The following is a 23,406-nucleotide window of genomic DNA, read 5'->3' as shown; positions in this document are numbered from 1 at the left end:
TGTTTAGTTAAAAGTTACAAAATTATACCTTTCTGTTATTTTATCATGAAATATGTCGATTAGGTTTATTATGCTATCTAATTTTCATTAAAATATTTAAAGTTTTATATTAAAAATTTTTAATTTGTTCAGGTGCGCCTCAAAGCCCTCGTCTGGAGCTGAGTCGAAGGCACATGGGCTGTAGTGAGGACGAAGGTGCGGCCGGTAGTCCCGCGCCGAGTCCGGCAGCCGTGCTGCTCATGGACTACGCGCTGGACGGCAGCAAAATGCAACCTGACTCGGACGACTACAAGCTCGTCTTCATCAGTTCCGACTCAAGCTCCAAAGAGTCCAATTCGGACATTGAGTTTGCGCTGGAGGACTGCGACTGGGACTACTTCGAGTCGACCGCACAGAGGGAGAAAATGGCAACACCGACAGCCTCGGCCGCCACCCCCAAGAGGGAGGAACCACCCTCGCTCACCAGCACGGCGCTGCTCGGAGGCTCATTCGGCGAGGTAGGACAAAAGTTAATTTTAATTACAGTGAGTTCTTTTAAATTTTGATGTTTTGAAATTAATTTTTTTTATGAATCTCATTTAGTTTTGATGTATTAATCTTTTATTTACAATTAAATTGATATTTGAAACATTGCAATGAAAATTGAAAAAAAATCTTTTGAAAAATATATTTTTTACTTCTGAATTCATCATTTATATTTGTTTATTTAAGTTTATTTTTTTTTTAATTTTTTATTTAAATTATATATTTAGATTTAAATTTTAAAGTAAATAATTTAAAGTGTATATAAAATATAATTTTGTGTAACTACATGTAATATAAATATGTTTTTAAATGCAATTTAATTTCAATAATTTTATAACAATTTGATTTTCTATCAAAATTGAACAAATTTACAAGACAAGTTTTTCATGTAAGTTAGATTGTAGGAAAATCATATATATCTGTAATTGTTAAATTTCAGATTTACATCATTATTTCACAAAATGAGGATTTTTTTTGTTCAATGAAATAAATTCTATGAGCTCTATGAGTTTTGAAATTATTAGGATTCAATCAATAGGTAAATTGTGAATGTTTGTGAAACTTAGACGTGAATTGAAAATCCAAATATAATGGCCAAATCAAAATTTGTTGGAATTTTAGTTTTGGAGACCTTTTTTTATTTTTCTCTTTTTATTCTCTCTTTGGTGGAATTATTTATGCGTTGAAACTTATTATTGAATAAATTTTCAATATTCTTTAAGATTTAATTACATTAAAATTATTTCTTTTCTTTTAGTCACCTATATGTAATAACATAAAAAAAGTATGTGAGCTGACTTTCAATAGCATAACAAAAAAAATTTAACTTATGAGTGCAAAACCGATTTTATTATTAGGCTTTTCAATTCGTTACTACAAAATCTATCATTAATAAGTTCCATTTTTAACCCCATAAAAACCTAATTTTAAATAATTGAAACGTTTCATTGATTTTCTATATATTTTTAAATAAAAACCTCGGCAATTTTAATTCTTATCTATAGATAAAAAATAAAAAAAAAGAATAAAAACAAACTCTACACTTTTCAATATAATTTTTTTTCAGATGTACGAGCGACCGGCAGCCGCCCTGGATCGACAGTGGTCGCTTCCGGAACTGATGCGCTTGCAGAGCAGAGCGACACCGAGTCATTCGTGCGAAAACTGCGGATTTGAGCTTTTGCACGGGCTGAGCACCAACTTCGTTCCGATTCCGTACCCAGTGCCCGTGCCGATCGCGGTGCCGGTGCCGTTCTCGGGGTCGGAGGCCGACTTCCTGGAGGCCCTGCGCGTCAAACTGCGGCCGCCGATGGTGCCGCCCTACCTGCACCAGTGGTACCAGAATTTGCTGCGCGATTCCTGGCAAGAGAAGCAGCAGAGCGACCTGCGACCCGTCGCCGTCATGACGCCGTCCTTATCACCCGCCGTTGATAAGCAGACGGACGCGGGCGTCCAGTGCGACATCAGTGAGATGCAGACGAGACAGACGCCCAGAGACCTGCACGACTCGGAGGACGCCCAGTCCGAACACTCGTCCTCCGAAGAAGAAGAAGAGGTTTCGGACGATGAGGAGGGACAGTTTTCGACCGTTTTTGTTGTCAACGCGTCTGACTCCGAGTCGGTCGAGGATGAGGAAGAAGAGGAGGAATCGGAAGTTCCAGATGGGCAGGTGGACGAACTGATCGTCCCGACCGTCCAGTTAAAGAGCGTCCGACAGCTGGACACGGGGGATGATGACGAGGAGTACCACGTCTCCCCGCGCCGACTGTCATGTGATGATGAGGTGTGTGCAGAAGATAAGCCTAATGATAAGGAGGAATCGATTGAAAACACAGAGTCAGAGATAATGGCAAGTTTGAAGGCGGTGGAGGAGAAGTTGGAGTTGCTCGCCGGGCAATTATGTGAGGAGATTGAAGATGTCCCGGAAAATTTGCAACAAGTTGAAATTGAATGTGATGAAAGTGTTGAATCGGAAATTCCAGAAAATAAAAATTTGGATGTTATGGAAAATTCAATGGAAGAATCAGAAATTCTGGAAAACTCGTCTTCAGATTTGGAAATTTTAGAAAAATCATCAGAAGAACTGGAAAATCTCGAAAATTTGCCTGATCAATTAGAAAATTCAGAAAATTCCCCCAAGGATTTGGAAATTGCTGAAATTATATCTGAAGATTTGGAAATTTCTGAAGAATTGAAAATTCTGGAAGATTTGGAAATTCCAAAAGATTCATCCGTAGAAATTTCGGACGTTTTGGATGAGGCCGCGCAATGCATCTCTCGCATAATGGACGAAATAATTAAATTGGAGGCCGTCGCAACTTCCTCTCATTTGATTGAGCTTGCGGCCGCAGGTGTAGAGGGCGACAGTCAAGCGGCAGCGGCGCGTGACCTCGTTCCGGCACCTGAGTGCGAGCCAGGTGGCTCGGCAGAGGGCGCTGGCGGCGCAGCGGTGCCCGAGTCGGCGGAGGACGCGGCCAGTTGTGGCAGCGGAGGCGGCGGCTTCACAAGTTACGTGATGATCACGCAGCAGGGCAAGCCGACGTGCCCCGAACAGGGCGAGCCGGACCCCGACGAAGACGCGGACCCCAAGGTGAACGTGAGTGTGCACAACGAGAAGATTAAAATCAACCACACCACGCAGGAGGAGGAAGACGCGGGCGGCTTCATCACCCTGCACCTGCAGAATGAGGTGCAGATCGTCAGCAACGACAAAACTATGTCACAGGTTGGACAAAATATAAATTATTTTTATTCGCATGAAATTTTAATTTTGATATTTATTTTGAATTATGATTTTATTGATTTTTTAAATAATTTGTTGTTATCCAGATATATTATAAACTTTTTTTTTTAATTTTGAGCTATATTATAAGTTTTAAATCAAATGAAACACCACATAAATAATATATATTTTTAGTATTCCTCATTGGTTTAAAATTGATTAAATAATTAAAATAGCTATAAATGATAAGCACCAATATTAATTTAAAATTGCCTCATTATCAATTTCCAATAACTTGATTGAACTCAAATTTTTTTATGTATTTTCATAAGTGATTTCTGCTTTTTTTAATTCCTTAACTCATTTTAAATAATTTTTAAATATTAATCTGAGTTCTTTTTCTTGTATCAATTTCAGGTGTGTCTAGAAGAAGGGTTGGCTGACGACGATTCGTGGGTGGAAGAGGCGAGCGAGAGTTCCTCAATGGGCGAAGCATCCCTCGAGATCGAGGAGGAAGTGGAAGTGTATCAAGACCGCGAGGAGGAACTGCGCGGCTACCATCGGGCCATCGACTTCACGCTGCACACTATTCTGGAAGAGAGCTGCGAGGAGTCGGACGTCGATGAAGAGGAACGCGGCAAGCGGAAAAAGAAGGAGAAGGAACGCGAGAGCAGGTAAAACACAGTGGCCAGTTTGTTTTGCTCTTTTATTATCCGCATGCTTGCTTCTGGCTCCGGTTTCTTCAAGTGTGGAGAGGAATATAACTGACGGTGCTATAACTAACTAGCGCAGACGCCGTGTGCGTGTAAAAAAAAAATAAAATTCGCGTTGACTGCACAGACGGTCGTAATTTTATAGTTCTTTGGCGCGTCTGGCGATACTGCAGAGATATTAAATTATTACGTGATGCTTGTTTGCTGAGTGATAAAATTGCTCACTGGGCGTAATTATTTTGATTATTTTCGCAGTAGATGATTTTCGATAAAACAAATTTTGCTTCATAATTAAATATTGAAATATTTATATAATTAAAATTTTAAATCAATTTAAAATTATACTTCATTTCCCCCTGTTGTTGCAGGTCTGAGCTGGAAAAGTACTTCATTTATGGTATAACCGGACAGCTGGAGGATCGCGAGGATGACGACTCAGACGATCAGGAAGAACCCTCGCCCCTAGAAAAGTACTTCCTCTCCTCCTTTCAACAAGACTCAGACACCGACGAAAGTGGTAGTGTTGGTTCCGACAGTGAAGGGCGTCCCAGTCCGGAGCAGCGGCGCAAGCGTTTGGTTAGAGCCAGAGGCACGATGCGCCACTCTTTGGAAAGAGACGACGCGTCTGAAGTGTTTGAAGTCAACGACGACTCGACTGAAACCGATTCGTGTGAAAATGGTGGCAAGCGTTCTAAAAAGAAAAAGCACCGTCCCATGGTGTATCACCACGAAGACAACGCTGCCGGAGGAGTGGACATGGACGAGCCGGAAGATGGTGCCAAGACGCCGCAGCCAGAGCTGCCACCTGAACCTCCCCAACCGACCAGGAAACACCACAGTAGAGATTCAGGATTCATTGGCAGTTGTGACGACCTGCTTAAGACTGGACCGTCTGGGAGCAGCAGTTCCAGCAACGAAGAGCAGCCTGCAGAGTTGAAGACGCCAATAGTGTCTCCAGTTCCAAGTCCAGTGTTGCCAGAAGTTCCTCCATTGGTGCCAGGTCCACCCAGGGCCAACAATAGTTTGGCCAGGAAGGATAGTTTCAACAACTGGAGTTCAGACGAAGAGACTAATTTGATGATGTCTAAAATGAGAGCTTTGTTCAAGACGATGGTCAACGGCGGAAAAAGCAGCGCCCCTCCTGCAGTGGTGGCCAACGGGCCACCCAACAATAATAACAATGCCAAGAGTGCTGAGTCTCCGAGAAAACCACCGCAGCTGGTGTACTTTGAGAGTGAGTTGACGAGGTTGATGAAGACTGTGCCTGGCATCAAGGATGAGCAGGTGAAGGAGATTGTTGAGTACCTGAGTTCCGAGGACACTTGGTCTGATTCCTATGACTCCTCCGACTACACCAGCAGTGACCTGGAAGGACCCCGAAGTGAACTTCAACAGCAGATTTCCGCCAGTTGTCAGGAAATCATCCAGAACTTTGATCCAATGCAGGAAGAAGAGAAGGTGGAGCCCTCTGGTGATGGACTGGTGTACCAACGCCTGGTCAAATCGCTAAGCAAGATGTCCTCCGAATCTCCGAACAACAATTCACCACCCCTGATGGCCAAGGTCATGCATCACATCGGCAGCCGCCTGGTTGCCCTGATGCACGAGGTGAGTGCCGCGAGTGATCTTCAGGAGGCCCCTCCCAGTCCCAAGCCCCGCTTCCGAAAATTGCACCGGCAACAGTTTTCCCCCGCCTCCTCCAGCCTGGACGAGTCTGACAGTCCAGGTGGCTCAGACACTGAAAGTCGTGTCCGTCGCCATCCCAGTCTTCCTCGCTCCAAGTCACACGACCTTGGGCAGTGGGAGCACCTTTTGCAGGAACGGGGCGTTCCTCGGGAGTCTCTCCGGTCCTCTAGTTCTGGAGTATCCGACCTTGAACGCGAGGACTACGAACGGTTCAGCTGGAGAGGAAGTTTCGAGTCGGCCCTGGCTGCCGATTCCCGAAGCAAACTATCCTTTGAAGCCAAGAGAAGATCGACGGGGTCAGGGTCAGCAAGTGACCTCTTCTCAAGCAACGACCAACTAGACAACCGGGGTCGCGTTCGAAGCTGCGGTTCGATCGGCAGCAGGGCGTCCTTACCTGGAAGGGGTGGCGCTCGCCTCTCCTCCAGCGGCGGTGACCTTTTGACCGCGGCCGAGTCGGAGTTGTTGGACGCCCGGAGAAGGGGAAGCGTTCCGGACGCTACTCCTCGCTCCACCACCCTCCCCCGGTCAAGCCCTGCCGCCAGCGCCAGCACAAACTCCCTCCCGAGACTGCCCCTGAGCGCGAGTCCCGTCGTCGCCGCCATCCACAAGTCGTACAGCGCCCAATTGCACGCCCAGCAACACTCGCCCGTCCACCACACGCACCACCACCACTTCCTGCAGAACGTCAAGTCGGCGCGCTACAGACCGCCCAACTTCCGACCGCCTCCGCTAGGCCCGCCGAAGAGGACAGTTTCTGCGCCAGGGTTGCACCACGCCACACGACGAAACGAGAGGAGGAGCCGACCACTGTCAGGGGGTGAGTACCTTTTTCTTTTATTCATAAATTATTAAAAAAAGTATATTTCGAGTGCTTCAGGTGATAATTATTTATTTCCAAATTCCAGTAAAGATTTTTGAAAATTTTTAGGACTAATTTTTTAACTAGGAATATTTTAAAACACTTCATTAATCAAAACATTACTGATTTATAATATGAGATAAGTATGAAGAATAATTTTTATCAACAAAGAAATGGAAAAAGTTCAAAATTAAATTTGCAACCTTGGAACTCATTGTTTTCAAAGACAGTCTAATCTCAACCACAAACATAATATTATCTTTATCAAAACTTTTTCATTCACGGCCTCCTCATTTCCCAACATTAACTTTGCCTCTTTTGACAATTTTATCGCGGGCGAAACAAACATTTTGTCACAGCTCTAGTGACATCAAAACTCTCATGCTCGATCGAAAAATTGCTCGAGCTCAAAACGGGTGCTCCCAATTTATGCCACTACAACCTTAGCACACTTTCTGAACACCGAGGCAAAGGGCGCGTGTATGTGTGCATGTGTTTATCACAATAAATTGAGAGAGCAGAGATATGCATGCCGCCGTTCATGTGAGAAATCGAGAGCCGCCGTTCAACTTTCCCTTCGCATTGAATGAGCAGAAAAATGAGAACTTGTATATCGACACATATGCAACACTCGCTCTGCAACTCTTGAATTGTGTCTCTTGGCTATGTCAATATACATACAAACAGACTTATTATGCAACTGAATAATTTATTTTGGAACTATATTTATATTTTTCCGTTATAAATATATTAATTCAGGAAATTTAGTGCAGGAAAAATTTTGTTCTTTTGAAAATTCTTTAAATTTCAAATATTAGATATTTAAAATTAATTTTATGGCTGACATATTTTATTGAATAATTACAAATAAAATATTTGAATTCTAATGCATTTTATGTTCTATATTTAATTGGAAAAATTCATTATTAAAGAATAATTTTTTATTTCAATTTTTTGTAATTTTATACATGCAAAAAGTACATTTATGTTTTTCGTCGGACGTAATTTCCGATTCAAATTTTCTAAAATACCGAACTTCCACTTATGCAACCGTGTTAATTGTCAATCAAATCGCGAGCAAGCGTTTTAAAGTCAACGCGTGTGGTGGGGCGAAAGGTGTCAATTAGCCACATGTCGCCGCATACGGTTCTGCTCGATTCGGTTACAGCTCGCGAACAATCTTTCTTTTTTTCTTTCACAATTTGCGGAGGCGCCCCGAGGTCGCCGCGCATTAATCAGGTTGCAGATTAATCATCTTTGGAATGAAAACTCTAATTAATGACAGCGACGAGAGAATTTGCCCCAAGTCGTACCTTGAACTTTTGCAAACAAATTTCGAGTGGAGAAAAGAAATTGGCATAGGCCTTGAAGGGAAAATGCAATCTCAAGTGATCTAATTAAGATAATTCGTTGAATTCGATTATGGCTTGATTGGCAGGCAGATTTCTAACGAGTCATATGAATTAAATTAAAAGAAACGTGTCTTCAATAAATTAAATAACATTTTAGGCTTATTAAATATTTCTTTTTGCAAATATTTTGAATTTTATATTGTTTAAATGGTTTAAATGATAAAAATTATTCATGTTTGATTATTTGCAAAAAAAGTTTCATTAATTGAAGTAAATTTCAACTTTTACCAAAAACGTCTTACTATTTTTTTTTTAAACTCCTGGCGAGCAGTGTAGCTCTTTTTATGCTCACAGCTGAGAACCAAGTGGCAAAACAGGAAGTGCAGGCGAAAACGGTCGAAAGAGAGCCATGAAAATAAAACTCTTTTCTTATACACGTGTGCGGTTCGCTGAGAGGCAACAGCAGCAGGCAAGGAAGAATGTCCTTCCTTTTCATTCACACCAGAGTGCACGCGAAAAACGAATCGTTCCTCATTCCGCACCTTTTTTTGCCAAGTTATACAATCGTGATTCATCGCAAATTTATTAACAAGTTGCGATGTTATTAAATTCATAATTCGGCGCCAACCGGATTTCGGCTTTGTTGAGCTGCAAAAAATCTTCCTTTTTTTGCTCTTCTGTTTTCTGTAACTTTTATTTCTTTCCGAATTAGAATTCAATATTTTCAGTTTCGTTTTTTTTTTTTTTTTTTTTATCTATCTAATTAAAATTCATTACATTCAAAGCCTGCTTCATTTGAGAGGCAAACAAAACGTCCCGTTGGCTCAGCTGGGGATTTAAAAGGCTTCTCGTCGGGATTAAAGGGTCTTGTTTAGTGAGCAGGTGACTCACAGTGGAAGACAAAATCATGACGTAAGCAACACACTCGATAGTCAAGTGACTGCACCCTACCCATATAACACGGAACAACTTTGCTTACGTGCCCAGCAAGAAAGAAAATCACAGTAAAAATTGTCATAGGATACAGTCACGGGCCTAACAATAAAATTTTTATTTTGAGAGCGAATAGAAATTTTAAAAAAAAAATCAAAATAGACAAAACTAATAATTGGAAATTTTTTGTTTCAAATGTTTGGTTTATAAAAGTTCCTTGTTTAAATTTAAAAAATAAAAATCAATTTTCCATTCATTCTTCATTAATTTTTAAGCCAAAAAATTTAATTATTATTTTTTTCAATATCGTTTCTTCAATTATATATTTAGTATTATTTATTTTGTATTTTATTATATACTTATTTATTTTAAAAAATGCTTCCAAAATCTTTGCTACTTTGAATTTTTCCAACAAAGATTTTTGCACTATTTGAGAGGCCCGTCTAAATAGGAGGTTCTGCTGGTCGAGTTCAGGGCTAAAGTTGCGAGAGATTTTAATTCCACGCGGCTGCACCAATGCGCTGGCTGGCAAAGAGAGAAATCACGCCGCTTGACTCAGCAGACGTTATTATTTCATAACGTTGCTAGCTGCTCATGAATAAGCTTTTGAAAATTTAAATTAAATATATATATTCAGCCGCGGCAGTTTTTACATAATGTTCGTGCCTGCAGTTGGAAAAAAACAACACGCAGGGTTGAGTGGCCTATGAGCAAATAATTACTGCATTCTTTGCATAGACCTCGCTAAATTATTCAACAAGCCAAGTTATATTCACTTGAATTTGTTCCCATGCAGCTGAAAATAACACTAATGTAATGACAACTCAAGGCAACACTTTTTTGCATAATAGAGATTTTATTTTCTTTTTATGACTTTTGTTGAAAAAATTATATTAAGAATTTTGCTTCATTTTTTTCTATTTTTCTGAATTATTAGTCTCAATGAGGGACTTTTATTTGTTATATAATGTTTTATTTTATACCTGGATAGTAAAATTTTCAAATTTTGTATGAAATAAATGCATTTTTCCGTTATTTTTCCGTTTGCTCTCATATAAAAAGTGATATAAAAATGATATGAGTAAAAAATGAATTTTTAATATTAATTATTCTTTTTTTTAATTTTGTTTTTATTTAAATAAAAATGTATGAAGTCTGCAAAATTGTAAGAAATTTGTAAAACTTGCAGCACATGAAAGAGGCTAAACATTGTTATCGTAAACTACTATTTAATTAATATGTATTTTAAATATATTGAGCAATACTGATGTGAGAGTAGTTAATATAATATTATACAAATTTTGATGTAACAAAGTTAAATTATCCTTTTAGCAATTCCAATTATATTAAATAAAATCATGAATTCCTCCTTGGATCGGGAACCTGTTTGGTGAAAAAGCGTTGTAATAAATATCCGATTTTTAGCATTTCTCAGGATTTTCAAAATCAGGGAAATTAATTATTTAGCTGAAAATATTTTAGTTGAACTTAACAAAATACATCTTCTTCCTTCTTTTCTCTCACAATCAGGCCTAAATATACAGAAAGGTTCACTTGAGCAAATGACTCACTTCTTACTTACGTTCATTGTTTTCATTTGTCAAAACAAACAAGGAAGCGTTGAAAAGTCGCTGCAAACAAAAATAACGCAAAATTCTGCGGCCGCTCTGAAAATAAGTGGATACAAAAATTCAAGGCCAGAAGCATCCGTGGAAAGAAAGCGAATCTGCAAAGGTGGTTGCCCTTGGGGATCGGGTTGGTCCGACCGAACGTAGGAGGAAGTGGCCATTCCATATTCGCTGCTTTACAAACGTATATTATAAATTGCATATGTATAAATATACAAAGGTGGTTTTTCTTTCTATCTGTGTATTTGGAGTACTTGTTGTTGAACGGAGGTGTGTTGATTCTGTAAATGGAGACTCGCTCTTCGCTGCGGCAATAAATAAGGTGGGAAATAATGCGGATTTAATGGAGCTGCGATTGCCGCGAAAAAAGCAATAAAGGTGTAAATTTTCTGATTGCCCGCTCCTTTCGGGTCGAAGGGGAGCGGCCAAGGACAGACTAATTTAATACAAATTCCTGCAAATAAACACAGATTTGCCAAAAAGCAACAAATTCACTCATTGTTTGTCAGATTTATTCGTAAAAATGAAATTAATTCAACAGGAAATTTAATAAATTCTTTAATGTTTACATTTTCTTAAGAGTTTAGAACTGAACTTCACTAAAATTAATTGCTTTGAATTATTTTATTAAAAAAACTAAGTTCGTAATTTTATAAAATGAAAAAAATTAGACTTTTTTTAATTAATCTGAACAAATCTGTTTTATTTTTTGCTATTCTCAGGGAAACCTTGCGTTAAAATCTCCGGCAGTTTTTCTTAAACGGTCTTCTTTTGCAATAACAATTATTTCATTTCTTAATAAGCTGCGCCGGGAGCCAAACAAGCAAAATCATAGCGAACTTTCATTTCTCGGCAACATCACACGCGTGCATAATTCTCTCCAGAGGCGCAAAGGTGAGAGATGCTAACACGTTTATCGCACAGCTGACTGGCCAGACAATCGATCGGCTTTCACGGTGCAGCCGCGAGTTGCGTTTTTCGTTTCGGAAGCGGTAAATTGTGGAAAGCCTTCTTTTTGTCCATATGTGCGACGCATACTTGCGGTCGGAAACCAAACTGGAGCTCCAAAAAAAGTAAACTGTGAATTGCGTTTTTCGTAGCTCCAAAAGTAATAAAAAGCAACGAAATTAAATATCAGAGGTTTTATTTAATGGCCTATAGCAAATTTAACTACAAAAAATTAAAAGAAAAAAACTTAGAACATGACGGCAGAGAAAAAACAGAGGAAGCTGCTTGATTTTTTATTTATTTCATAAATTTTTTTTTCACTTCAGATGCCTAAAAAATAATATTTGATTTGAATCCTTCAAATTCTCCACGAATAAAAAATAATGAATTTTGCAGTACACAAGGAACTATTTAGAAGGTTTTCTAATTTCTGGGTTAAAATTTGAAATTTTGCATAAATTTATTAAAAATCTTATTCTTATTCAAATTAAATGATGGTTCTTTTTTATCTCAGATATTCATAGCAAAACCTTTGCTAGTGTTGGTGCCTTTTCCCCCAACAGTTCAATGTTTCCATCCTAACAATTTTTTTCGATGTAAAATATTTGCAACAATTTGAAGAAAGAAACAACAATGCAAAGTTAAACTGAAATAATTTCATCATTAGGAATTAAAAGTTAACAATTGATTTTTTTTGCCAATTTGGAATCTTTTGCTGAGGAAAGTTTGCTGTTTTTGTGTCGGAATTCCTTTTGCTGCATTTGGAGAAAAAGCAGCAAACGAGCAGCTCCTTCGCCTTTGTGCTCAAGCAGAGCAGCCAAACTCCCGTTATATCACTTTGCTGCACTCCTCGTCGCGCGCCTCACGCTGCGGCCGTGCAGCTCTCGATCCCAGGGCACAATACGTGCTCGCAGCCACTCATCCATAATTTAATAACAATTTATAAGCAGAGTGCATTGGACGCTTTGTATGTACATGCGAGTTGGCGCATTTTGAACAAATTCCAATCACAACCACGGCGCGTAATTGTATGTGAGAAATAAAGAAATTATTGTGTTTTACAAGAAATTGCGTGTTCTTTGGTGGTGAGAAAATTAACTGATGATTTAATTAACAGTATAATTATAAATAATAAATATAACTGGACGCTGTCAATACGAATGAGATGGAAAGATGCAAAAAATAAAAATAATAAATTCTAACTTTCAATAAGCAAATTTTTATCATGGAGTGCCAATTTTTAATCAAATTTTTATCACTTTCAAATTAAAATTTCTAGTTAATTGGTAATTTTACTTAATCGACTATTGCAGAAAGATAGGATGGGGAGTGTCTTTTAAAAATTTTAAGATACAAAAAAAACTTTTATGTAATATAATTTATTCAATTATAATTTAATTAATAAATTGAATTTTTCCTTAATTATATATTTTGTATATTAAATAAAGTTTTATTTTTATTTTTGTATGCTTAAAACAATTATATTTAGTGGTAGAAGGCAGAAATCTATTAAAAACTTATTTAAATATATGTATTACGATTATTATAAATAATTTAATAATAGCAAAAATTTTTAAATTTTAACCAAATTTTCATAAAACTCGTATTTATGTAAGAAATTTAGGATATAATCGTCGGTCTCATCAAGTTAATTTTAATTGAAAATTATTTTAATTATTCATTAATTATGTAGCAGTTTCTCTTTTAATTCTGCCGATTATGACATAATTATGGCATAAAAGTTCCGGCTGGAAAATTTCTTTGCTTAAAATTTGCAGACTTCACTCATAGTTTTTTGTTATATCTAACTAAGTCTTTCTCTCTGTTGTTGAACATGACTTGTATGTTATGTAGACCTCTGCTAATTTGCGATTAATTAATTTTAGTGGGACAGACTGAGTGTCGGGCGAGAGAGAATGCGCGTCTCTCACTCTGTCTGCTATACTACTGTGTTGAGATGCTGCTGTGTGTTGATGGCATAATAATCACAGTAATAATCTGGCGAGAGAGTAGAGTGAGAGATGCACGTCAGAATTCCAAGCCTCTAAATAACGTGACCCACTTTTAGAGAGGAGCAATGTTAAGAAAAAAATTATGTGAAATTAGTTTATGGGTGGCTCGGAAAAGAAGTTACAAATTTTTTTGATCAGTTTCTCTGATTTTAATTTAAAGAGTTGATCGAACTTGTCTATTTGAAACCGATCACTTTCTAACTTGATTGTTTGCAAATTGAGAGAAACCGATGCGAGCAGAGAATGTCCCGAGGGGAATCTAGATTCAAACAACAATGACAATTATTCTCCATTTCAAGACAAATTAAGGCTGTAATAATATTTTTTGACTCTCACTGTACTTAATCTCGCGCCGATAAAAATTATTCAAGAGCCACTTTCAGTACTTTGAACTTACCAAGGCCAAATAATTAATTTTACGATCTCCCTTGGCGCAAATCAATTAAGAGGAATTTTACGGCCGATCTGCGGTCATAAAAATTTCAACTTCATTTTGTATATAAAATCGAATCCATGTACATTTTTCATCTGGCACATATCTGCGTCTGCTTTATTGCGTGTGAAGTCAAGTGATAAAAAGCATCACGCCCATAAAAATAAAGTGGCATTAACTATAAAGTTTCCACCCATATGTGCATTGGTACTCTGTGTTATTTCTGCCTGCGAGATAACAATGGAGTTTGGAGTCAACAACAAACAGGTGCTCAATTAAGTAAATTTTTGTTCAAATAAATAATAGGGCTTTATTGCTTTGAATTTTTTACTCTACATTTTTTTTCAATTTGAAGGGAGTTATTTGCATTTGAAACGGATAAAAAAAATTAAAATTTTTCATATTAATTTTTTATTAAAACTTTAAAATTTAATGACTTAATTACTTTCAAACACTATAAAATCTGATTTGTTTTAAACTTTTCACTATTAGTAAAATAGGGTAGAAAAAATTTATCTTATATATACAGCAGTAGATATAAAGTAAAATATTTAGTGTATGATTTAATTTACAGATAATCCCATTTTCATTATAAACCAGAGATTTTGGTCTCAAATAAGATTTCATTTAAAAGATTTTATTCCAGAATTGTTTTTCTTCAGTTATATTTATCGTTAGACTTCATTGAAATGTTTAAAATTATTGTGGACATTAATTTAAAATGTGTAAACCGTTGTCAGTTTTCTTAGCTCAAAACTAAATTGGGTGTTTGAATTGTAAAAGTTAATTTCAGTGTGAGAACAACTTTGTCCGATTAGAAAGTTCAATTCGTTCGCAATTAGAATGAATAAACCACTTCTCTTTGTTCGGAAATTCTATATGCTTGCTCAGCTGAATTCGGCTAATTGAGAACCCCTGCCTGCACCGACTCGCTCGTCTTCTTTTAAAACTTCCTCGTAAATAATTCCAAACAATGCATTTTTTTTTTCAAATCCATCTGCGCTCTGATTTCATTTCAATATATAATTGAGAAGGAAGTCACACCATTCGATTTTCCGTGTACTTTTCGCGCATCGCCGCGCTTCCCATTCATTATTAATATTAAATTTCAACTGTGCAGCTTTTCGTAATTAATCTATGTAGCGTACGAAATCGATGTCGAGTTGAATGGGAAGCCTGTAATACACCCACGCCGTGAAATCACTTTCTAAAACAATAAAACCGCACTGCCGACCACGGCGCTGATGTAACGCAGAAAAAATCACAGCCTTTCAAGAAAGACATGGAATATAAATAACATAGCGTGGGTTCTGTTTTATTAATTTATGTAATAATTATTGCCATTGTTTCTGGGATAGAAAGTTTTTCTTTTTCACGTAAATATTGCTCTGGCACAATAATTTATTTAATTGTAATTTTTGTTTTTTGATATTTAAAACAAAAACTTTGCTTAAATTTTGTGCACATCTTTTAATTTAAAAATGATTATAATTTTTACTTGACAAATATAATTTAAACAAATTTTCATCTAAAATCGTTTTTTTTTTGTGTGATAATTTGTTGTCTCAGATATTTTAAATAATTTGCGGTATTTTGTTGGTTGCAATCTCAAAACCAATAATGAGGTGTGGTTTTGCTTCAATTAAAATTAATCTCGGTTTTCAATTACCAGTCCGTCCACTTGGTTCGTTTAACAGCATCCGTCTCGTGGCGCAATGTGCCGAGGATATCCGCTTGATTGACGTCTGCGGGGAAAATCTGTTGCTTTAAATCACTCGATTAATCGCGTTTTGAACGTCAAGAAGAGTCACTTGCGTTAGTCTGATCTGGAAAAGTCAGTAAATTTGTTACTTAGAACGATTTGATCAGGATTTAATTGCGTCTTGGTAATTTTTATACATTTTTTTCATCAGTAATCCAATCCAATTTTAATATTCACTCTATTTAAAACTCTTTTTTAAAATAATATTTTCTTATAATTTAATTACTATTTGAAAAATTATTGATGTCAATAACACTTCCAAATAAGTTTTAATTATTTTTCCTAAATGCATTTAGTTTTTTTAGTAATTTTTTATAATTTTTAATTTTTTTCTTTACAATAACGGAAAATATATTTTACACAAACAACTTGAGTGAAAGCTATAATTCCCTAAAAAAAAAAATATGTGAATTTATCTTTCTTTCTAACATTTGACATTTTTTTTCAACTTTCTCTCACTTTATTTGATTCATTTCAAAATTTTCAATCAGATCGTTTTAACTTTTATTGAAAATCGTTGAAAAATGAAAAATTTATACAAAAATTAATAACCAAAATTTTAATAGCCTCAAAAAGCCAAGTACGAGATGAAAAATTCTGAGGAAAAACTCGGGCTGAGCAGCAAACTGACTCCCAAAATTGCCGATTACCAAATGACCGCCGGAAGTTCAACCGAAGAAAGTAGTAGTTCTGTTTCGGAAAATCAGAGCTGTTGGCGGCGAATTTGCTGCTGCTGCTGCTCGCAAAACACCAAAGGGGATAATTCAGATTTAGACATGGATGACGTTTTTGAGAGGTATTCGATGGTGTCAGCGAAACCGGCGTCAAAAGTTCCACTCATTGTCATCAGCAATGCTCTGTCGGCCTCCAATCTCTCGATCAATTCGGACAGGGATGAGACATGCACTGTCAACTGTTAGTCCTGAATTTTAAATTTATCATTGAAAAAATCAACACATCTTCGTTAATTTTAGGTTTCATTACTTAATTTTTCAATTTCGTTATAAATTTTAATTTCAAATTGAAAAAAAAATCTTTTTTGTCGTTCAAGCCAAAATTGTTTTTTGCAGATTTGTACGAATATAAAGATATCACCTGAAGAATCACTTTTATCATTATTTTTATTTAATTGAAACTAACTTTTTCTTCTATTGTAGCCTAGAATTTGAATTTATGTTCAAAATATATTATAGAAAAAAATCACCAGACAAGCACTCAGTTATACTTCTTTCAAATGCAAAAAAAGGAGTTTTGGATTTGGTTTAATTTTTTAATTTTTGTTGCTTTAGATGACTTGGAGGATGTGGGCTCCCTGAGCAACTGCAGCACCCCGCAAGGTGGCACCCCTCAGGGCACCCTTCAGTCCAAATCCAAGTCGACGCCCTCGTCCGAGTGGCCCGGCAACAATGAGGAGGACGTGGACTGCTTGGTCGCGATGCACCACCAGAGGAGCACAGCCGCCCTCGGGGTATAAATTTCACTTTTTAATTTTGAACCTTTTTGTATAATTTCGGATGCAGGTTCGAAGTGACTCTATGGCCAGCGTGTACTCCGGCGCTGGTGACGGCAGGTATGGAACTGTAGCGGTTCGAGGTGAAGTCGAATTCGGCATGCAGTACAACTACAAGGCTGGTGCACTTGAGATTCTGGTCAAGCAGTGTCGCGACCTGGCCCCTGTTGACGCCAAACGAAGCAGATCTGATCCGTAATTATTAAGAAATGAATTAATAACATAAAAACAATGTGATGAGTTTATTAACTTTATTAATTATTAAGTCAATCGGCAGCTTAAAATCTGGCTTAATTCCCCAGTTAAGGTTCCACTGGGAGTTTAATTTATTTAATTCAGTCAAAATTGAATGGTTTTAAATAATTTCATTAAAGAAAATTTGAACAAAAAAATGAATATATAGAGTAAATTAATATCATATTTTATAATTATTTTTTTGCTCTCATTGAAGAAATAAATGAAAGAAACAATTTGAGATTTAATTAGAAAGTAAAATAAATTTTAGTTAATTTTCTATGCATCTGATTTATTCTTTGTGTCAATTTCAGGTATGTGAAGGTTTACCTGCTACCGGACAAGTCCAAGAGTGGAAAAAGAAAAACTAAAGTCAAGAAGCACACACTCAACCCCATCTTTGAAGAAACCCTTAAGGTACTTTTTCGAATAACCATTAAATTTTATTGCAATATTTCTTTTTTATGATTGCAGTTCCAACTGACTCTGCAAGGTTTGGAAACGAGAACCCTGTGGCTGACTGTCTGGCACAGTGACATGTTTGGTAGAAACGATTTCCTAGGCGAAGTCATGATGTCCCTCGAAAATGTGGTCTTTGACGACCCAACCCCCAAGTGGTATCCCCTGCAAGAGCGGGTAGGTTTCTCATCTCAATAGAAATTAAGCATTGTTATTTATTATATCACTGTTGATATGATAAATATTTTATTTTTAATTCTAGCCGTTGAAGACATATTTGAAATTTATTCTTTAGAGTTGATTTGTTATTGCTGTTATTAAAATTTGATTTTTTTTCTTTTTACCATCAGTTGGCAATTTCAATCATCTGTTTTATACTTGTCTAAAATTTAATTAATCAAATTTATGAAATATTAATTTAAATAAAAATCATTTCAGACCGAGCCATTTGAAGAATTGATCTCGTACAAGGGTGATATCATTGTCGGGCTGAAATTTGTGCCTCCCGAGGTGTCGTCGATGGGCAATGGCAAGAAGAAAAACAAACAGCCCAAAGGTTCTCTGCACGTCCTGGTCAAAGAAGCCAAAAACCTCACCGCAGTCAAGACGAGTGGCACGTCGGACCCCTTTTGCAAAAGGTTAAGTTTTATTTTAAATTTTTCTGGTGATTTTTTATTTTAAATTTCTTTGCAGCTATTTGTTGCCTGAGAAAGGCAGGGGAAGCAAACAGAAGACCAGCGTGGCTCGACGTTCGTGCAATCCTGCCTGGAATCACACCTTCGTCTACGAAGATGTCACTCTGCAGGAATTGGCCGAGCGCTCCCTCGAACTCACTGTCTGGGACCACGACCGGCTTGCCAGCAACGAATTCCTTGGAGGGCTCAGGTTCAACCTTGGATCAGGTAAATTCAATCAAAATTTGTTCCGATTTTGAAAAAAATGTTTACCATAAATTTTTTACTCAAATTTCGTTGCTATAAAAAAAACACTTGAATGGTAGAGTCAATTTTAATATATTCAGACAACTTCAGATTTAAAACAAATAAAAAATATCAAGAGCGCCGTAGAACAAAAAAAAAAAACATGAAAAATTGTTTACCAAACACTGAAAGTCATTGCCTACAATTAAGAGAATTTTCTAGGTCCTTGAAATTAAAATTAATTGATATCCAGATGTTATCTTCAAGAAATTTACACTGACTTTTAAAATTATTGATGTTTATTGAGTTAATTAATTTTTAGGAGAAACCTGAAATCAATTCAGAAATTGTGCTCGGATGATCGCCCCTTACGTTTTCCATGAAATTTCCAAGTTTAAATCAATAATTTTGACTCAAAAATCATTAATTTTATTTATAAAGTTTATAAAGCTCCGAAAATAAAATTGAACAGGAGTAATAAATTTGAAACAAGCTGTGAATTTAATTTAAATTCTCAACTTTTATGTATGAAAATTAAATTTTTGTATTTATTCTTGTTTTTACAGGCAAGCACTTTGGAAAGAGTGTGGACTGGATGGACGCTAGTGGCAAGGAGATGTCCCTCTGGCAGTTGATGCTGGAGCGCCCCAATTTCTGGGTCGAAGGGTCGCTATCCCTGAGACCAACCCTGGACATTCGCCACAACACTTCATGTGCCAGTTCGATAGCCACTAGTGATAGTTAAATCAATTTCCCTCCAGTTTCAAGCACGAATTAAGTTTTGTCTCCGCAGGCTGGAGACAAGTTCGCTTACTCAGAACTGGCCGAGTTGTTTGAATTTCCCCGTCTCTCACACACACTTTTTCAATAAAGTAGTGTTCGCGAAAACGAGATAGTCTTTCTCCAACTTGATTTTTTATAATGGTGTGCGCAACTCAAGAAATTTTCCTCTTGTCAACTTTTTTTGTAAATATATAAAATGTCAATTTTTTTAACGAAACTTTAAACTAAAAACCAGCCATCTGCTTTCTTTTTTCCATGTGAAGCAGCAGGGTATTATATAAATTTAAATCTATCGAAACTGATATTTTTTATGATAAACAGCAGTGCTCTGTTATTGTGTAACTTAGACTGAACTCTATGGCAAGAAGCAAAGATGAAGAAAACAATGTGCCTCTGCTGTACGTTATAAAGAATTGATTGAACTTATATACTTTGTGCTATTGATGAATAAAAATTTTAATATAAATATATGAAATTGATTATTACTCAGTTTGTTCCAAAAGGATATCCAGATTAAAAGAAAGCACACAACACATAGGGCAATAAATGTCGGTAAAAATGAAAAGAAAATTTCAATTCTAGATGAGCATATTATGCGGTTTACATTTACATATAAATCTCAAGGACATCTTGTTTACTAAAAAATTGAAGCATCCGCTCTGCACATATTTGAAAGGATGTTATTTAACCACAAACATTGAGGGTCTTTTGCTGATTTCTGACATTATTCGACTGGTTTAAAAGTTGTCGCATTGGTGAACCAAATCCAGAGAGATCTTTCAGCTTCTTCCATCATCAATTTTGGTTTTAATTTTATCTTTTTTTAATTAAAATTCAATACCCTGCCCCCCCCCCCCATTAATTTTTACTTGATATTTCCAACATTATACGCAATCTTTCCAAACTAAAATTACCATAACTCCCTTCACTCTTTGTTTTTAATATTAAATAAATAATGCAACTGCCGATCAGCATTGCAACTAGAGAAATATTTCGAAACACATTGGCAGTTTTAGTAGATTTATAATTTCTTAACAAAAACGAATTTTCCTCTACAGATATCAACTGCAAATTTTCATCTTGGACCTAGGACATGACTTATAAGAATAAGCTCGTGAGTTTTTAATAATTTGAATAATTCTAACCTCCCCCAAAACTATGTAGATTTAAAAAATTAAATTATTTAAGTCATGCCCAACATAAGAGGGAATAATTGCAATTTAAAAATGTTACTAGGACACCTAAGGACTTTTAACAATATTTGAAAAAAATCTAAATCTCTTTTGCTCTCATAAAATTTAAAATGGGAAAAATTAGTTTGATCTGGCAATCACTGAATGTTCAGGGATAATATACTAAAAAACATAATCGTTTTTGATCAAAGTTTCGATTAATTTTTTTTAAGCTTGGCCAAAACATTTCCCAATCATTTCGAGTTTCCAATTTTTCCACAATTTTTTTTAATCATTTTCTCTACTTCAGAATTGTTCTTCTCCAATTTCAATTGAACATTCCATTGAGCTGTTTTAATTTTTGTCGCGCGTTTTTGAAAAGTTTAAAAATTCGAAGGTGCTTCTGTTTGTCGCGGTGGTGCTGCTCGCGTTGGTGGCTGCCCAGGACAATCATGATGACGATGACCTACCGGACTATGAACGGGCAGAGCAGGTGAAATTGGAGGCTGCGGAGGCGCCAGGGCTATCGCGGGTGCGCCGTGTACCACCACCGACGATTTCCCTGAATCGCTATCGGCGTCAACCTCATCGTTGGACAATTTGGGTGTAATTTAAAGTTTCATTTTTTGATTGGAACATAATTCATTTTCTTAATAAACATTGATTAATTTGAAACAAAACCCGAACTAAAAATAAATGAAAAGAGAAAGAAAAATAATGTTAATCATGATAAAAGTTACAATAAAAAAAAAAAAAATTCCCAATAAAAAAATAAGAGGAGCTTTTTCTGTCTGCAAGTTCATAAGGCTGATAAGACACTTTTTCTAGGCCTAAACCCCCCCTATTGACTATTGATATGCGGTCAATACATAAACATTAATAATGATTCATAACTCAAATTATGCATTTTATTAAAATATTTTAATAATTATCCAATGGCGCGAGCACACTACAAAGAGAAAAGTTGGTGCAAAAAGAGAGTATGGATGTGTTGCTACCCTAGTACCTCAGGCTGCAAGATGTTTCAAAAATTGAATTGGAATTAAGTGTATTTTATGTGGTTTGGAGTGGTTTAAAAATATTATTTAAAAAGCTCAAGGGCGCTCAAGGGCATCTCTGATCTCCTGGAGTTAAAAATTGAGGTATCCACACTATGCTATGCACATTGCAACTCATCTAATCAAAAGTTTCATTGCGTGTTTGATTGGATAGCAATTAACGGTTTGCTTATTTTAATTAATTATTGAAATTAGAATTATTAGAAGATATGGAAAATCTACCTCTATGTCATCTAAATTTTTCAATAACTATTGACGTGGGCCAAATAAACAATATTTTTTATTAATCGCATATTATGCATTTTTTATTAAAACATTTTAAATACTTCTGCGGAATGACGCGAGCATGCACTGCGAACAGAGAGGTCGGTGCTGAAGGAGAGGAGTGATTTGGTTGGTGTCAAAGATTGGGAAGTTAAAGCGGTGCAATTATAAGGGGTGGAAAACATTCTGCGTTTTTTATGTAAGGTTCTCTGAATGTTAAAATTATAAAGGTTTCTTGTTCTTCTATCTGCTCTAGAAGCGTATTGTGCGGTTTGAAAATATGATTTAAAAAGCTCAAGGGCATCTTGTGGAGTTAAAAATTAAAGTATCCGCACAAATATGCATTGAAAGGATGTTTTTTACCGCGAAATTTTGTGTCTTCTCTGCTGCGGAATTTTGATGTTATTTGACTGGTATAAAAGGTGGCTCATAACAGGCCTAAATCCAGAGCTCATTCAGCTTCCGACATCAAAAGTGGTATTTTTTTTCCATTTAATCTTTTCTTTTTAAAAATTCGAATTTGGTTAAAAGTGTTAAAGATTAAATTTCCTAAAATATCTTTTTACGCAACAATATTTTGTCAACCTAAAACTACTTTATTTCATACATGCGTTTTTTGCTTTTTTACTTTTACTGATATCTAAATCTATGGAAGATCAGAACTTAAAATCGCATTAAATATTTCATTTTAAATGAATTTTGGTCAATTTTTCACTCCTCCATTAACAAATGAATTTTCCTGTAGATACACTGCGTCAAATCGTCACGATTCTCAACTAGGAAATGGCTAATAAGCTTGTAAGTATTTTTTATTTAAATCTGAAATCTATGTATCGCGAAAACGGGTTTGATGTGAAGATTTAGAGGCCATGCCAATCTAAGGAGAGAAGAGCTGACAATAAGTATAATTTATTGACTCCTCACAAAAATGATGACAGGGAAAAAATTTAAAAAACTGTGAAAAAGGGATTTAAATCAACTTTAACCCAAGTTAAAGTTCAGGTTAAATTGACTTCACATCTCTTTTTGATTAAATAACCTTTTGAGCCAGCATGTATAATTATATAGAAAAAAATTTAAATAAACCTTTTGAAACCATAAATTTGCTAACAATCTGTTGAGCTTTTCTTTAAACTTTTTCAAAGAGTATGATTATTTTTGCATCTCGAAGTTTTTGTGACTCGTTCTTAAAAATTCGCAGGTGCTTTTGTTGGCCGCGGTGGTGCTGCTCGCATTGGTGGCTGCCCAAGACGATGATGAAGACCTGCCTGTCTTCGAGCGGGCAGAGAACCTTGAGGTCGAGGATGCACCGGCTTTGACGCGGGTGCGCCGACGAAGACCACCACCACAATCACCACGGCGACCACCACCAAGAACACCACCAACATCACCACCGCGACCATCACACACGTTGGCCACTCGGCCTCCTCGTA

General features: G+C 36.4%; 1 protein-coding gene and 1 long non-coding RNA gene across 2 annotated transcripts in view; both read left to right on the top strand.

Annotated features, from left to right (window-relative positions):
• LOC132205615 (uncharacterized) overlaps window positions 1-19,948 on the top strand; it is a 29,478-nt gene extending 9,530 nt beyond the window's left edge. The window contains exons 5-15 of the mRNA XM_059634775.1: window positions 133-497; window positions 1,592-3,250; window positions 3,665-3,921; window positions 4,329-6,463; window positions 16,863-17,041; window positions 17,094-17,278; window positions 17,632-17,734; window positions 17,792-17,953; window positions 18,215-18,414; window positions 18,470-18,678; window positions 19,263-19,948. Coding sequence (XP_059490758.1) covers window positions 133-497; window positions 1,592-3,250; window positions 3,665-3,921; window positions 4,329-6,463; window positions 16,863-17,041; window positions 17,094-17,278; window positions 17,632-17,734; window positions 17,792-17,953; window positions 18,215-18,414; window positions 18,470-18,678; window positions 19,263-19,441 — 5,633 coding nt within the window. The 3' untranslated portion in view covers window positions 19,442-19,948. The remainder of the gene's footprint in view (window positions 1-132; window positions 498-1,591; window positions 3,251-3,664; window positions 3,922-4,328; window positions 6,464-16,862; window positions 17,042-17,093; window positions 17,279-17,631; window positions 17,735-17,791; window positions 17,954-18,214; window positions 18,415-18,469; window positions 18,679-19,262) is intronic.
• A 214-nt stretch (window positions 19,949-20,162) lies between these two features.
• On the top strand, window positions 20,163-21,412 carry LOC132192660 (uncharacterized). Its single transcript, XR_009441356.1, has 3 exons — window positions 20,163-20,283; window positions 20,538-20,593; window positions 21,049-21,412. It is a non-coding gene; the product is annotated as an uncharacterized LOC132192660 (long non-coding RNA).
• Window positions 21,413-23,406: the final 1,994 nt, after the last annotated feature.

This window comes from Neocloeon triangulifer, unplaced genomic scaffold (assembly GCF_031216515.1).
Source record: "Neocloeon triangulifer isolate White Clay Creek 2 clone unplaced genomic scaffold, ASM3121651v1 ptg000003l, whole genome shotgun sequence".
In the NCBI taxonomy this organism is placed as follows: Eukaryota; Metazoa; Arthropoda; class Insecta; order Ephemeroptera; family Baetidae; genus Neocloeon; species Neocloeon triangulifer.
This window is presented reverse-complemented; position numbering and strand designations above follow the sequence as displayed.